The sequence below is a fragment of the Chaetura pelagica genome, unplaced genomic scaffold, assembly GCF_000747805.2.
Source record: "Chaetura pelagica isolate M959 unplaced genomic scaffold, ChaPel_1.0 scaffold7, whole genome shotgun sequence".
Taxonomy (NCBI): domain Eukaryota; kingdom Metazoa; phylum Chordata; class Aves; order Apodiformes; family Apodidae; genus Chaetura; species Chaetura pelagica.
The window spans coordinates 3,961,705-3,979,208 of NW_009953920.1; the positions used below are offsets into that span (position 1 = coordinate 3,961,705).

At 36.2% G+C, this 17,504-nt stretch overlaps 1 protein-coding gene across 1 annotated transcript in view; it reads right to left on the minus strand.

Moving 5' to 3' along the window:
- Positions 1-14,902, minus strand: part of CUL1 (cullin 1) — a 35,996-nt gene extending 21,094 nt beyond the window's left edge. The window contains exons 1-6 of the mRNA XM_010001541.1: positions 14,610-14,902; positions 4,737-4,911; positions 3,398-3,565; positions 2,341-2,391; positions 1,274-1,364; positions 423-586 (exon numbers count right to left, since the gene is read on the minus strand). Of these exons, the coding sequence (XP_009999843.1) occupies positions 423-586; positions 1,274-1,364; positions 2,341-2,391; positions 3,398-3,565; positions 4,737-4,911; positions 14,610-14,749 (789 nt within the window). The 5' untranslated portion in view covers positions 14,750-14,902. The remainder of the gene's footprint in view (positions 1-422; positions 587-1,273; positions 1,365-2,340; positions 2,392-3,397; positions 3,566-4,736; positions 4,912-14,609) is intronic.
- Positions 14,903-17,504: the final 2,602 nt, after the last annotated feature.

Sequence of the window (17,504 nt, forward strand, 5' to 3'; positions counted from 1 at the left end):
TTAAAACACTGGCCTCTGCTGATCAGAAATACTATGTAGGGTTCATTACATTAAAATATTCTGAGAGAATCACAGGTAATTAATTAATTACTTATTTGGCCTGCTTGCTCAGGACAAGACTTCAATCAATAAACGCGCCAACACACAGTTCCTTGTGTACTAACAGTAAACTTGTAGGTATAAAGCAGAATGACTATTTTGGTGTATTGCTTTCTGCCCATGAACAACGTTTTAGACCTTCATTGTGCTCACAGAAACACACCAAGGAGACAAATTTCAGACCACATAAACACAGGGAAAAACAGCTGATTCTGTAAAATACTCGGTATTTTAAGAAATTGAAAACAAAAGCCAAGAATTTGCATTACCTCTAAAAATATCTGTATCCAGAAAATAATCACAAAGCTTATTAAATAACTTACCTTCTTCATGTACTCTGTGACTGGGTTCTGTTGCAAGAATTCAGTACTTTCTCGTGTATAAAATCTCTCTGTGTCAGCAAGAAACTGAGATTCAAATGATTCTTTATAGACAGTTAGTGTAGGTCCTTTTGCAAATGCATCATCCTCATTCAGCCCAAGTTCCACTATAAAAAAATAAAGGACAAAATTGTCTTTTGTGAAGTGGTCCCTTGCTAATAAACACATATCCTTGCTTGAACTTATATGAAGATGACTTATATGAAATTGTGACACTATCAGAACCACTTTTTAAAACTTTTTAAAGTATACATTTGTTTTGCATTTAAAAAATAAGTAGCACAAGACAGTACTCATGTAAACTACATTTTTGATACATTACTAAATGGATGATTGTGAAGTTTTCCAATTCCTATCTCAAAAACTAGTTCAAATTCCCCTCCCATTTTTTCCTTGTAGAGTTCCAGATTATATGCATATATAGTTTTTATTAATGAAGCTGGTCATCAATCTGCATGGCGAAACTCTTCCATGCAAATGTGAAAAAAACAATCTCACTCCACTTTAAGAACTACTATGCTTTACCCCTTCTAGATTTAGCTCCTAAATAACTGATTTATAGGCAATTAACACCCTCGTTTATTGGTTGCACTTTCAGCCTTTATAAATACAGTATAATTGACTGTAATTGTATCATGTGCCTCTACTAACATGAAGTTAAACAATACATAACTGCATTTATTTTACTGTAAAAATCTTCACTGAACAGCCAAGGAGGTGGGATTCTCCTTCTGGGATCTGATAGGGGATATATATTTAATAGAGTAACAAAACCTTAAAGAAATCTCATTTACCATAAGATTGTACAACTCCACTGATCAGCCTTGTATTGATAGTTTCACCATTTCTTTCCTTTTCAATCAATTTCAACACAGCATTTGTTACCTTAGAAAACAGGGATTAAAATTAAGTGAAGCACAGTATTCAATAACAAGTGTAATTCCTATACTCAAGACAAGTCAAACCCCTTGAAAACAAAATTTAAGGACACCTGAACATACAGAATTCCTACAGACATCAGAGTATGCTACACCTTTAAGTTCTCCAAACAAATTACAGTCCTATTAGTGGTAACCTATAAAAGGGAATGAAAGTGCTTTTTGGCACTTTGTTGTTTTGTTTTTTAAAAAATCTATTTTAGATGTCAGAAAGCACTTTCTAAATCAAACTTGTTAGTTTTATACCTGAAACAGAAAAAATTTTGCAGTAAGAGCTGAACTAATCACTTGGACTTTACAAATAGAAAGCTATCAGCAACTACTGCTCCTCTAAACCGATATCTGGCTAATTTTCATAATATAATACAGTATTTTGATGATCAAGTACTAGCAAATAAGAGTGAAATCAACACACATAAATGCAGTTTTGTTGTGATAGAATGCCTTGTTTTATATTACGCTGATCCACTAATTAAAAAATATTTGGTTGACCTGAATCTCCCAGGCATCCATGTAAATTTAAAGATTCACTAGAAGGGACCAAAATCCCAGGCCTGTTCTGCCTTGACTCTCAAACCTTAAGACATGACCATCAGCCTGTATTCCTGACTGAGAAACAGCTGAAGTTGTTACTTTAAGACAAACCTCCTTAGCTTTTTTTTTTTTTAAAAGCCAAGGGTACACTCAGAACAGTCTTGGTATCAAGGTTCAACTACACACAGGAAGGCCCATGTCTCCTAAGTATTTATCTATTTAACATCCCAAGGAGAAGCAGGAGACTCCCTTTAATTTTCTGGGTCCATGTCCCCAAACCCCATCTTCTGAATTCTTCCTGGAACAGTTACTAACAATATAGAAAATTACCCCCATAAAAATACCACTGTAACTACAACACTCCTGCACGCAGCGGCACACACACCCACCTGCTTATTTAATGGCCTGAATAAGCAGTCTCTCCAGGTCACCAAGGCAAGCTAGAAGCAAAGGCAAGGAGATGAAATATGAAATAAAGAAAATATTTTTATATATACACATATACATGCAGGATAATTCCTTAAGTAAAGGTGATCTAGTATGCTATATAATCAGAACTTTTTTAAGTTACCAGTTGCTTTTTTACTAACTCTTTCCAAGACGTCCCCTTTGCCGACAGTGTTTCAACTCTGCCAACTCTGAAAACTAATAAATTCCTGCAAGTTACTTTGACAACATACAACTTTTTTTTTTGATGGTGATTTTCAGGCTGACAGAGTTCCCCAGTATTAAGCTAGTGAAGTTAAGAAGGGGGGAAAGTAAGGACACCAACTGTTTTTCTACCATATGCAAAGTTATTTTAGTGACATGGTAAAATAACACAGCACTTTCCTAATGCTTCACCAGCAAGGACAATAATTATCTTTTACATAAAAACCTATGCAATTTTAGTTATCTGAGATAGAGAACTTCAGCTATGTTCTCCCTGTGTTTAAATTACTTCACAAAAAAAGATCAATATCACACACCAATCTTTCAGAACTCTACCAAAAAAACTGAGCATTACAAAATGAATGTTCACTGAATCTTAGCAGCCTGGATGCTAAAAGAATTGTAGACATGTACTGAAGTCAACAGAAAAAACCTCATAATTTACTTCTCCATTCTGTATTTGAAACACTTGATTGAATTCTAAGTGGAATGACAAGGCCACAATGATGCATACAGATAGAAGTATAAGCAGCAAATATCCAGAAACAGATAACCCTCAATAGTCTAATATTGGCAGTCCCAATACAGAGAAGACAGATGGAACATCTCACAGGTTTAGACTCCTGGAATTTTTACAAATATACTGGGGTGGGAGTATGGAGAAGGGCAAGATTTCCACTTCTCCCACTTCTTCAAATCTTCTATAAACTTCCTACAAGTTTCAGGGAGCAATCTGTGGGATGACAATGTGACAGATGGAATGGATCAACTGCTTGTTTCAAAAAAGCTACTTACTGAATAGATTTCATATATTCCTTTACGACCTTCATCGCACTCACGACGAACCCAATGTCGATTGAGGTAGGCACATATCCCATTCAATACTTTGCTTGAAAACCTATAATCTTCCCACTGTTGAGTGTAGAATTTCAGCACACTCTCATCCATCAAATCTTCACCATCCTGAAACAACAACAGTTTGCCAGTACTGTTAGGTAATTTTAAGGTACAATCAAGATACGTAAGGGTGCATAAATTGACTGTGTAATAAGATCTACACCATGCACTGCATTTATAAGAAACATACTGCTCATACATTTACTTTCATGTTAAAAGACAAGGCCAGCATGAGATGGAGAAATTTAAAAAGCTGGTAAAAAAAATGGACAACATAGACAAAGCTCCAGAAGACACTCTTGTCCCTCCTGTAGGAGAGAGAAAGAGGGCACCACATTAGAACCACAGAGCGATACTGATCAGTGGGCTACATAAAACATGCCAATGCAACAGTAACGCATTCAACATGACAATCACCATAAAATATACCACCCATTCCCACTGCTGCTACTTGGGGAGCTGAATCAAGTTGAGTGGGGATGTTATCTTCTCTAGGACCCTGTCAAATACTAAAAGGAACCCCGCATTCTTGGAAATTCTTCATATTTATTCTTGTTACAAGAAAAAAAAAAAGAAAGTTGCAACACATGGAAGCTCAATTATCTTTCCTAGCTGGACCACTACAGCTTATACGTACAAGGGAATAAAACCAGGAGTGCATTCTGGGTAAGATTTCAGGCACCTTTATCAGCTTTATAAATTACTTACACTGTAGACTTCATAGGACACCAAGAATTATTTTTATTATTGCTCAAAACTAAAAATATAGAACTTACAGGCATGGCTCCTTTCCAAAACTAGGAAGCGTTCCTTATAAAGAAGCCCAACAGTCAGCTCTATTGGTAGTTTAGTTATGAAATTAAATGGCTACCATCAGACATTTTCAACATTACAGGCAACCATTTTTTCAGCATTACTAATATGCTGGTTAACTGGTTAGAAAGTCTAGCTAATCTTGTTCCAGACAGGCAAAAATGGCATGTAACTTTACTTCTCTAAAATGCAGAAACACTCTTTTGGCTAGAAGTGGAAAAGCAGTTCACAGACACAGCTAGGGACTGATTTATGCCCTAGGGAAAGCCTAGAAAACATTCCAATGGCTACTGGAGACAAAAGCAAATATCAAGATAATTCTGTTTAATGGCTGCATACACCTCTGGCTCTGTTGATACAAACTTTTCCCAACCCAGCCCATATTGCAACTACAAATGCAGATCGATCTAATGTCCCATCTTACCTTCAGGAGATTTGTCAAGTAGTTCTTCAGAAATTCTTTTAGCCGTTTGTACAATTCCAAGCCAACAAACTGAGCACCTCCAGGTGTCTGGCCCTTTTTTGATTTAGAAGGAGGCACTCCAGCCCCCCGTGCTTGATTAGACTGGTGTACACTAGTACAGTAGTTATAAACATGACTGACAGGGATGTTAAGGAATAAGTATGTGCCAGCATGAGACATTAAAAATACAATGAAACCAAATATTTTAATTTCTATAAGCTATTTTTATATGACTGTACATGACTTAAACAATTAAGACACTACAAGACATGACAAGTTGAAAGTGCTGCATGTCAATGCCAACATTAAATCTACCTACCACTTTACAAGACCACCAAGAAAATGAAACACTGGAATTGACTGATAAGATTATTTTCAAGGTTTAGATGGAATTTATTTGATGTATTGTATTGGCCTTATACGCTTATGTAAGTTTTCATTTGAACAGGAAGTAATTTCAACACTAGCCTCAAGCAATACTGAAGTAGTTGAAAGTACAGAGGATAATATTTTTACATTCTCTCAAACACAATCCTTTATAAGATTCAGCCATTTAACACTGGCAGACAGAGGACAAATTTGGAAAGCAGTAATGGTGAGAGACACACTAAAAGTCACTGCATAAAATTAGATTCACTGAAACACAATTTTAGGCTACAAGTATAATCTCCACATTTAAGTATGTGGTAGCAATAATTTTTTGTCTCATACTAATATAGCCTGGAATACTTGCTGTATCTGTTAACATAACATTTCAAGAAAACATTCTGTTTTCTGATCTAAAATATTCAAATATTCAGAATTTTTCCAAAGCAATGAAGAGAAGTCACATTGCTCAAAACACTTCAAATAACAAAGCATCCTAAAAGAAAGTGCACTCCACAAAAAGAAACCCCACCCAAACACAACACAACAAAAAAACCCCAACAAAACCAAAGGAAACAAAGACTAGCTCAAATTTAACTTGATGAGGACTTGGTCTGACAACAAAAATTGCCCTAATGACTCACCCAGCAAACAATTAGCCACTAGGCACTAAGTTACTGAGCACCCATGCTTCTACAGACTGAGAGCAGGCTTTTGAGTCAACATCCCTTGTTACAGAACACCACGTTAAGCAATTTTGTTTTAACTTGTGTTCTAACTAATGGGCCAAGCTTTAACCACTAGACAGGCTCCCTCTGCAGCATGCTGCGGATTAGGCAATTAATGCATTGTTGAGATTTGTCTTTTATTCTTCTCTTTAGAAAGGCCTGCACAATGTAACATAAGACATCAGCACAATTAAATACCAAGGGAATTAAACTGCAAATATATGATGCACTACAGTTATTACGAACAGACTTTATTTTAGTTTCAACAGTAGAGCTCAAGCAGAAAAATATCTTAAAAAAATTCAGTTAACTCCCTTGCAATTTCTTTCAGAAAAAGCTTCACAGACAAGTAATATCCTTAAACTGGGTTAAAGGATTGAAGTATCCTGCATGCCACCATGAAGAAGGCTCATGATCTTTGTGTCAAACCGAAAGGAAAGCCTGCTCAGAGTCTATACTTCCGCTCTTGTTCAGAAAGTCACTGCATTCTGTCCAAAAGAGTAAGGCTTCCAGGCTCTTTGCCTAAGAGTAACCCTTTTTAAAAACGCCAACTTGTGTTTATTTCTTACCCATTACCTCATCAGGTGCCAAGTAATTAGATTTCTCATTATATCAACACATAACATAACACCTTAGTTTATGCTTAGCAACTTAACTTTTATCAGCCTCTTATCTCCACCAGCCATTTACTGCCTTCGCTTCTTCCAGCTCCTAGTTACTTCTTTGACTTTCCTGGCACTGTTGCTACTTTTACCACCTACACCTCAATTTCAGAATTCCCTGTTCAAGTGAGGAATGCCACACAGCCCAACAATTTATCCCTAGATACAAAACTTCCTTTCTTTTCACAGAGAAGAAAAGCAGGGCTTATCTTTAAAAGTTTAACTTTAAAATAGTTAATATAAGGTCCTCTAAATTAAGTATAGGAGGTCTCTCCATCGAGATATAAGGAATTTAGGGCTGATTCATAAATATCTAGTTGGCAGTCTTGCTTCCTCCTTCCTACAACTCTCCTGAGTGGCTTTGAGCAGGCCTAAAATACAAGGAACTTGCCTATGATGGGTAATTCTTGCCATTTTTGTGGCTATTGCCTGATGAAAATATTCTTTCTGTTCTTCTCCAAGAATAATCACGACAACCTTCAGAAAAATAAATAACCTAGGTTAGAAGACATAAGCCTTTTTCTAACCCCATACATCTTAGTATTAAAACCAGGATTCCTTGTAAAATAAGCATTAAAGGAGATTTGAGAGCTGACATCCATGCCTCACAGTAATCAACTCAGAGTTGGAGTAAAAATAAAGCAGTAATGCTTTATTTGTTTATTTGTTACACCTCTGCCTTCAGTCTTGCTAGCCATGATGTCCAAGACAACACTTCTGAAATGCTCTAGTTAATTGTTCTGTGTAAGTCAAACTGAAGCTAGTTTATCTGTGCAGAAAGCAGTTTGTAGGTGTAACTAACTCTCTGACATATAACTCTCTCATACATAAAAGAACACTCTTACACTTTGTTTACAATCTGTGTCTCCATCTGCTAAAGCTAAGCACTGACAGAAAGACTGACACATTCAAAGCAAAATCAGACTGGCACTGCTTACAATGAAGTATACAACAGTCTATCTGAGAATCACAAGGGGAACACTACAACAGAGTAAATTGGTTGCAGAGGGCAAACTAATCCCCACAATTGCTTTGTACACTGGAAGCCATATACAGGTACAAACAGGTATTAGGAAACATTTCTGCAGGTGTTGGCACAATTCTGCATTAGCAATTCCCATACTACAATCAGCAGAGAAATTAATCAATCAACAGTTTACACTGAAGTGAGGCTGCCCTGCTTCCCAATCTTCTGGCTGCTGAAATTCAGATCTGTCCCAGACAACAGACAAACTACAGGAGGAACAGATCAAGCTCAATCTCCTCTTAACTTCTACACCTTCCTTACAGTGAAAAGGATATAGCATTTGCTTTCCTAAACTAAAATTAGAGGTAGAAGACTGCAAGGAAGTTTATAAACTGACTGAAGTTTGTGCTTTTTAAGATGAAAAAAATATCTTTTTCAGAATTTTTTATTCTCTGAAACTCTTCAAAAAGAGATCCAAGGTGCAGCTAAAGACATTAATTTTACCACCTTCGACTTCCATGTAATTCACAATGCTTTTGACAATCTTGACTCAGCTTATCAAGCTCAGCAGTGCAATGGAAAAAAATTCCCACACTGCCACTTCATAATAACAAACTTACGGCCTTGTAGGAGATCATGAAGGAAATGATCCTTATTAGGATCACCCAGAGGGTCTACTTGTCACCTGCTTTTCCAATAGCATGGGAATTCATGCAGGCACCCAGTGATTTTGACTGGGGAAGTCACTGCCACTACAACTAACCATTGTCTCCGTTCCCAGATCCTTCACTGAGCAGATCTGAACTTCTGTCTCTGCCCAAGAGAAGTGAAACATAGTTTCAGTTACAGTGCACATACTTTTTCAGCAAGAACACCATCAAAACACAAGGTCAAGTGCGCCACAATCACCTCTAATCTACCCTGTGGCTCACAAAAGTACCAAAATACTCCATACAGCATTTTTTTCTCCAGGCCCATATGCAAACAGAAATTATGTGAGATGAGTATTTATTTTGTAATTGAACACACAACAGGAAAACACTCATTTTACACAAACAGGTGTATATTACTCAGTTTTGCATGAGTCCCTAATCTTAATTTTTTAACAAAGAAAACAGTTCTGGTAAGGTAATAACTGTAGCACAGCCAGGTCTCCAGTTTTTCCATTTTGCTATGAAGATCAACCTAACTGGAAAAACTCTGCTTGAGGAACAGATAAGTAAAATTAAAAGGAACTGAAAGGAAAATAGAATTCGTAGTTTAGCACAAAACTACAGGGCAGATAGAAATAACAAGGAGGCTTTTCAAATGGAGGAACTATGCAACAAAACAGAAACTGAACAACTCTCTAACCAGAATCTGTCTCACCACTTCTAGTCTCTTAATTATGAATATCAACTTTAGGCTTAAATTCACTATTTCACAGATACAAAGTGGTAATTAAGTCTGCGTCGAGCACTGTCACCTCAACAGCTGGTCTAGAGGTACAAGTTAAGATTAATTTGACTTTTGTAAAAAATTGGTATTTTCCTAGATTACACCAAAGGCATAACAGTGCAATGTACAGAAAGTCAGTAAAATTACTGATAGGAAAATGGCTAGACAAGATTATGGCAGTTTTGTATTCTTATAAAACCACTTCTAATATAAGCAATACTGCTTGCTGTATTACTGGAGAACAACTTTACGTATTTCTTCAAAATTATTAAAGCCATTTCAACTCCTCTGTGTACAGAAGATGAGGCTGTGCAGACATCCCAAAACCATCCTACACGTAAGTAACAGCTGCTAAGAGAAGCAGACATACCTCTGAGACTTTAATGTTTCATAAGTCAGGCAGATGAAGGAATTTTGTACAAGTTTTTTAAATTATAAGGTTGCCAAAAATCGATCGCTGTTGGCTTTAAACACCTACTTTAGCTTTGTGAGGAGCAGCAGTAAAACAAAAATACCCAGAAACCTTAATTATTTTCAGGGAGGTATCAGCAAAAGCCTGTTTTCAGTACATTCAGTTTGTCATCCAGTAAGGAAGGCTTACAGATTCCCCACAAAGCCATTTAAAGAAAGCAAACACAGTCATACAGACCCTGCCCCCACACATTCCCCATTTGTATTTCAATACACTTTACCCTAAGATAAACCAATAAAGACAATAAGACAATAAAGTCTTCAGATCCCATACCACTTTGCTGTTAAACCACCCTCATTTCAGTCAGGGAAGGACTGATGCAGAGACTGAAGGAGCTATTTACAGTATCAGCCATGCAGCTGCTATGAAAATCCAGGCATAACCCAGCTCAGACAAGTTTCTGCAAGTCTGAGATCTCAGGAACTTCTAGCAAAAGCCGTCTGAAGACTAACAGCAAAGCTCTTGTTTCTTGTCTTTATGGCTTTAACTCAGAAGAATCACAGAAAAGCACAGTTACAAAGAAAAGGCAAATTTTCAAAACCAAACGCATACACAAAGTGTACAGTCTACGCCATGAAGTGTAAGCACCACTTAGGTTACTTTTAAGTTTAATGTTCTTTGCATTGACAGTTGGGTTTGTAAAGAATATTCTTGGTTACTACAAAAAGCAAGTAGAACAACAAGAAATTATTGTGGAGAACAACGTAAGAAAGGAACTGATCACACTAACACACACTTTCTTTGAAACCAAAGCAGCAATTTTTGTTAAAAAAACAGCCAACAAAACCATGAAGTCATACCCACCTTTCCACACAAGGAAAACATTATTATTGTGTGCCCTTCAAACACCATTTAATTTACTTCTGCCTTCACATTCCACACAACCACTAACTAGTACATGAGAAATGATACGAAATATCATCTTGAATATAAATAGGATTAGTATTAGCAGACAGTGGAGGCTGTTTTGATGTATCCAGATCGACCTTAAACATATCTGACATTAGAGTGAAAGGATAGCTTCAAGTGACAGACTCTCAAGAGAAACTGGAACAGTTTCTGAAGTATAAAAAGTGCATACCCTAATATCCCAACCTCTTTTCTGGACAGAAAAAGTATAATAATCTGTTCAGGACAAAAAAACCAAACCAAACCAAAACACAACAACAAACAACACCCCATGCTGCCTGGTAACAACAGATTCATGGTATCAGAAAAAAATAATACATTCTCACAGTTTTAATATAAAGATGCTGATCTGAAATCCTGCTAAAATACAGGAATTCCAGTGAAAGCCATCAGAATGAGGATTGCAATAGAAGCAACTACAAAAGATCTCAGTAAAAGGGTTTCATGGTTTGCTTGGGCAACATGCACTACCAGTGCTGAATCTATCCAAAAAAAGTGTTAAATATATTTATACATACTATTTTATAAACAGAGTACCCTGAATCATCTGGGATTTTAAAAATAAGCATACTATACTTTATTAAATAAAGTTTAACACAATATTTTCCTTTACCACTTGCTAAAATCCCAGAAAAAAAACCAAACAACCCAGCTTATAAAACAGATTAGTGACCTCTTGGGATGTATAATTACTTACATTCACTACCACTTAGTGTAAACAAGTAATGATTTAATAAAATTCAATCACAATAAGCAAATTCAGAAACAAGGAAAATATTTTTTTTGTTAAATAATTAAATGTGACAGAACAACTTAACCTTTACCTAACCTTACTATGAAATACTTAAACGCAATTATGTTTGAAAAGAAATACTGCGCTAGTAATGGAACAGTAATAAAAGAAACATTCGTAAAATCCAAGTTATGGATGCAAGACTTCGGCAAATTTTAAGTCTTAGTAAATGGAGCCATTTTGCTTCCAAGTTTTATGTAACAGCTACATGATAATTACACCAAACAGAACTACTCAAGTGTATTATAGACCACTGAAATCAAACAGTACGATTTTTTATATACACAGCATTAGAAATATTTAAGCCAATTTGGACTTTGCAGATGCACTTTTTACTAAAACAACCACACTGTCCCTAGTACTGTATATTCTTCTTCTTATCAATGAAAAATTATAAAAGGTATCTTGTTGTAGATAAAATCCTTATTTGTTAAAAAGTGATGGTACTTGGAAATCTTAAACAGTCTTATTTTAACCAATTGAGCTTTTGTTGGTTTGTTTGGTTTTTTAAGTTAAAATTGGTCCAAAATATGGGCATAAATTAATGACACTGTCTAAAAATATTCCTTAGAGGTGCTTTTCAGTGTTTTGTAAATCAAGACAGCAAAAGCATGAGCTTATGCCCCAAAAAAGCCATTTTAATATTTCAAATAAAAAGTACACACATATGAAATAAAAGCCCAACACTAAGCTTTCCATTCACCAATCATATCTGGAAATTAAGAAGTTGATATGTGTTTGGCAGAAGAAAATAAGAATCTCAAGAAAGTTACCCAGCTTTCTATGTAAGCCACTATGAAAAAATTATGCTAGTTTAATATACAGCAGGAAAGGCTTCTGATAACTTAATACTTCATCTGAGAATCTGCTTAAGATACATAAACCAAGAAGGGTAACAAAATCCTTTCATTCTCTCCAGTGCAGAGAATACCAATACAAATTAATGTAAACCCCAATTTATCCTCTCACACCATGAGTCCCGAGAAAAATAAATGGCAGACTTGCCATATGATTAATTTGAAAAAGGCATCACCTTCTGCCAAAAAAAGGGAAACTAGCATGACACATTAATATTTTTTAACTGCCAAACAGAGTTGAAGAGGAGGTGGCCATAAATACAAGTGACTTATAGCTATACAAGCTGTGCAAGAATAATTCTAGTAAACAAAGTAATAGGCCTTCCACCAACAATTCAGAACAGAAACTCCCAACTTGCTACACATAAGCACAGGTCTTGGTTCTCACAGAAAGCAATTTTGCATAGGCTGATATTAGTTTTCATTACTCCTCAACTACTTGGAGAAAATGAGGTTCCCTTTTAGTTGCTGCAGAATAGCAGATTGAACTTTTTTTTACCTTTACATGAAGTAGAAAGTTACTTCTGAGTAAAACACTCTCTCAGGTGCAGTATACCAAAAACTTGCCATTGTCCTCCTGAGTGACTTAATCACTCCTCCAACACTGACTTTTACAACCTAGTCCTGTTGCTAACCACCTCCAAACTAATTGCCACTATAGAAAAGAAGGAGGATAATAAGGCCTTTCCCTCAAAATATTGTAATTGCTGTTAGGTTTACCATTCCTAGAAATCTAGTTAATCTCACTGACTATTTCTCTTTTCTGCATGAAGTCAATGCTTGTCATGCAATTCTACACTAGCTTGCAATACAGCTTGTCACAAGATGTTAGTTATTATTGCAGAAGCTGCTAGATTCTTCAGTATTAGCAATAACTTGGAGACAAAAAGTATCCAGATCAAGCATTTCATTTTCAAAAACCTCTCACACATGGGAAGAACAAAGCCCAAAACAAACCACACAACAAAAAACCCACAATCTCATCTTCCACAGCAAGCACCATTCTAAAGGAATTTTGTTTCTATAAGGAAGTTTTAAATTCTCAGTAGGAAACACAAATAACATACCTCAGAAAGCAATTAAAGTACATTAATCTTCATAATCACATAAGGAGTGGTAAATAAAAATATCACAACTTCTACATAGGACCACTCTTTTGGTTAGGTGAATTGATATAGCTAGCAGGGCAAAAGGAATCAGAAAACTATATGTAGTATCAAAAAAGCATTTTGTGATCACCTGATCTGACAAAGAATATACCCAAGAATCAGGCAGATAAATTAATCTAGACTAGAAAAAGTAGGGATCACTCAGAAACAAGATTTCTTGGTTAACATCTTCATTAACCTCAGAATGAAAGAAAAAAAAAAAATCACCAAAGGACAAGATCTGGCCTGTACTCAAGAAACTGAAACCAGTGTCTAACAAGGGAGACAGCAAAAAAAGAAAATAGGTAGAGGGAGGATGGAGGTCCAAACTGCCTGAACTGCACAACTCTTTCAGTTCTTTCCCAAATGAACTTGAACAAGGCACAACAAAAAATACGACATCTCAAATAAGTTTGGACTGAAAATTTGATACCAGATACAGTAAAGGCAGTTTTGCTTATATGCATGGTTCTCCTTCTCATGTAAATTACACAGGTGAAATGGAACAGACTTCAGGAGCAATACCCTAAGGAAAAAAATAAAAATAAAGCAAGCCAGAAGAAAAGGAAGCAAGGAGAAAAGGAAGCAATAATTTCTTCTGTCATATGTCTACACACTTTGCTGTAGCACCACCTTCTTATCCAGTGCTCACTCTACTGCGCAATACAAAGTTAAAACAGTAAACACAGAACAAGAGATGCAAACACTCATAAAAATCATTTACATGCCATTTTATAGGTAGAACATGAAAGAAGGATTTATCACTTTCCAAATAAAGTCTTGAAGTCAAACACTGTAGCTAGAATACAACAAGAGGCACATTTCTCCTTCAAATTAGTTGTAAGAGAGCCTTATGCACTACCTGACAGAAACAAGTTTGCTACAATCTTCCAAATAGTACCTCAGTACACACCCACAGGGATGAACACAACCCTCTTTAGCATCTTAAAACAATTCCCTGTATGGGGAGATACTGGAAAATTTCAATAGCTCTCTGATGAAAGGTAGGAATTTAAGAGAAATCCACTGGGCAAATCCTCACTTCAGCTGGAAAATAAAACCAACTCAAGAGTAAAGTACTATGATGTTGGCAAGAGAAAAGTTTTCCAGGTATCAGGACATTACTACCATTAATAACTCCATCATAATACCAGAGACTAACATATAAAGGAAAAAAACTGTTTCCTTTTGGTGTATTGTGGACCCCAAATTAGACCTACTAATAAAATAACTTCAAGCATCTGCTCTGCCAAGGATAGTAGTATTCAAATCTGAAATTCAGAAGTAGCTATAATTATGAAGACAGTTTTCCAAACAACAGAATGTTCCTGCTTACTTACCAGTAGGATTAAACAGAAAAGGCTAACCTTTAAAATAAAAATATATTCTTAAAAGCTACTCAGTCAAATGAAGCATTTTCGAGTTTAGAAAAGTAAAAAACTAATCTCTCATATACTAACAGCAGAAGTACTAACTGGTTTAGGCATTAGGATACGTGTAGAGTTCCATGTATCTGGATTTTGCCATACTTTGTCTGGTGTAAACCTGTTGAATCCCAGCTCTTAGATCATCCCATATCTGGTCAAGACCAATCTGTTTAAGTCCATGTGGGTTCTGACTCCTATTAGATGACATTTTGTAATTCCTGTAAAGTCTTCCAGTGCAGCAAGTCTGAGAACTAGTTATTCCTCCATCAGAATCACAAGTCAAGTAACATTCTAAACTCAGTTACAGCAACTCAGTGAGATATTCTTTAGACACACAGAGTGATGTTTCCCAGGAAGGTAATCTGTAAAAGGAAAAGAAAAGATACACGTTATATGACAGTTCAAAACTAATCCACAGTAGAGAAAAATACACAAAATTAATTATTTCAAAGCATTTTCATTTATACAGATGGAAAACCCATTATGAGATCTGACATACCGGAGCCAAGAAATATAATTTTGCAATTCAGCAATTCACTACAAAATGTGACTGTTAGTGCCCAGGTCCACCCAAAGCTTCTTGCGTCAGTGCTGCTGACAACAAACCCTTAATGCTAGTAAGAAAACGTAACAGTAAAAATGTTTCTAAGCAGCAGACACTATCCTTCTAAGACGTTTTTCCTCCCTATCCAACAGTAAAACTCCAGTTTTGACCTTTGAGCAATGGGAAATAAAGATATTACAGGATCTAAAGTATGTCATAAGTTGCAGCTTTGTCATACACCTTGTTGCAGCCACGTCTAGGCTACAGCATGTTCCACTCCCAGTTTCATGTTGTTTTAAATATTAAGTATTCTGTTATACTCTCCCTGACCACCACCAAATTATTTGTAGGACTTCTTTTCTACCTTTTCTCCTTGATCCTAAGGAGACCAGCTTAGACTAAGACATTTCTTCAGGTTTTTCAGTCAACTACTCTAAATGCAATAACACAGAAGTCACCACTCCTCATAGTCCTTTACTATCCATCACCTGTCAGCATTTAAATCTCGAGTTGTAAGTAAAAAACGCTGAGTATTTTCATTGTGTCAAGCTGAGCAACAAGTACTATCTCATTTCAATCAAACTGTTTCTGTAGCTAATTTTTCTTTTTATATGAGCAACAGCTACTCAGAAGGTTAGGTGGAAAAACAAGTTTTCAATCAACATATACCTTCTACAACACACACTTAAAATTTAATCTTGCCATTCCATTTCTATAATTACAGAAAACTGGTTACGAAAGACACACAGGAATAATGCATCCATCATGCTGAAGTGTAAAACAGACCACATACCTTGCTTGTATTTAACTTCTTAATTATGGAAATGGAACCTGCTGCAGTAGTGATAATGACAGACTTCCACAACTGAGCAATGGAAGCCAGAAAGAACAAAGGTCCATGAGTAGCCATTTGCCTCTACTGCGGGAAATGCTCTCCTCACGTTACACACCCACGATCTTGGACTATGATCCTAAGTCAGCATTGCAATACCAAGCAAGAAAATTATTTTGATGTCTACAATACAGGAGAGAAGAAACTTTTTTATTCCTTAAATTTGGTACTATGTGAACACAATCAACAGAAGATGCTGTCGAGAACCTACAACTTCTCTTCGACTGCAGCATGTGCAAAAACTGACTGTTACTGTCTTAATAACCTGCAAAAAGCATCCAGCCTAGAATTAGAGTGCATTTCAGTAAAAATATTTTAGCATAACTTATAAAAAAATATGCCAGTACTGTACAGAAGTTTGTAACTGCTAGCTAGCAGAATGCATCATAACCATTCCAATAGTTCACAACTGGGCCAAGGTCCCTCCCAGACAGCCCACAGAAGGAGCCACAGCCAACTCTTATTCAAACATGTCTCCAGGTACCAGGAAGCAGCAGTCACCCTTCCACTGCAAGCCTGTGGTCACGAGCTGCCCAGCACATCTAGAGTCTCCCCCTCAGTGATGACAGAAAAAACTTAACTTTCTTCTCTAAGCATCTCCCTAGTTTTTATGTACCTTGGTACATCTATGAATACTACCTTTTCCCACAGTATTTTAAACTCAAGGTGTTCCTCATTCACATCATGCTAATTTTCCCTCCAATCCCCCTAAACTAACCCTCTATATTTAATTCAGGATGTACACATTAAAAACAATGCCACAAGAAAGAACTCTGTTTTCGTTTTTATTTTCTCATACATTCCACTACACAGAAATATATTCTCTTTACAAGTAATAAATTACACTGCATTTGACAACATTACCTCACTATCCCTTCCTTGGCTGGCTTCCAATTTGAATTTGACAATTAGACATGAATACAGAATTATAGCATCATGCCACCAACTTCCTAGACTCAAATCATTTGCTTCCTCCAGTTACTAGTTAACACAGTTGGGAAATAAAAAGCATTGGATGAATAATACTATAAGCTGCTACTGATTTTTTTAAGATATATCAATAATTACCTTTCTATTTACCTTCACATGAATACAATACCTTAACAGGAGTAAAATTTCACTATGTAAGAATACTTTAACTACAAAAGCATACTTAGGAAAGCAACCATTTGTACTTAGTAGTTAATCTAAGCTGTGGTGTCACATGTATTGAGAGGGGAGGGGTAAACCAAGGATTTGTTACTCAGCACAGTTGGTGCACATGAACAGCCTTTGAAAATACAAAGTTCTGCTTCATCAGAAAAGTGTTAGTGTCCTCAAAATTATTTTTGTCGTTTGCGTACAAAACACTCCTGTTCTGGAAGGTCAAATCTGGTCCATAGTAGTTACATGGCACCTCTTTTCCCTGACTTTTAAGCCAATACAGAGGAAGAAAAGAGAGTTCTGAAGTCTGCCATTTCATGGTACCTGGGCTATACACAACTACCAAGAGCAAAGTGCCCTCCTAAGAACCATGACTTACTGCAG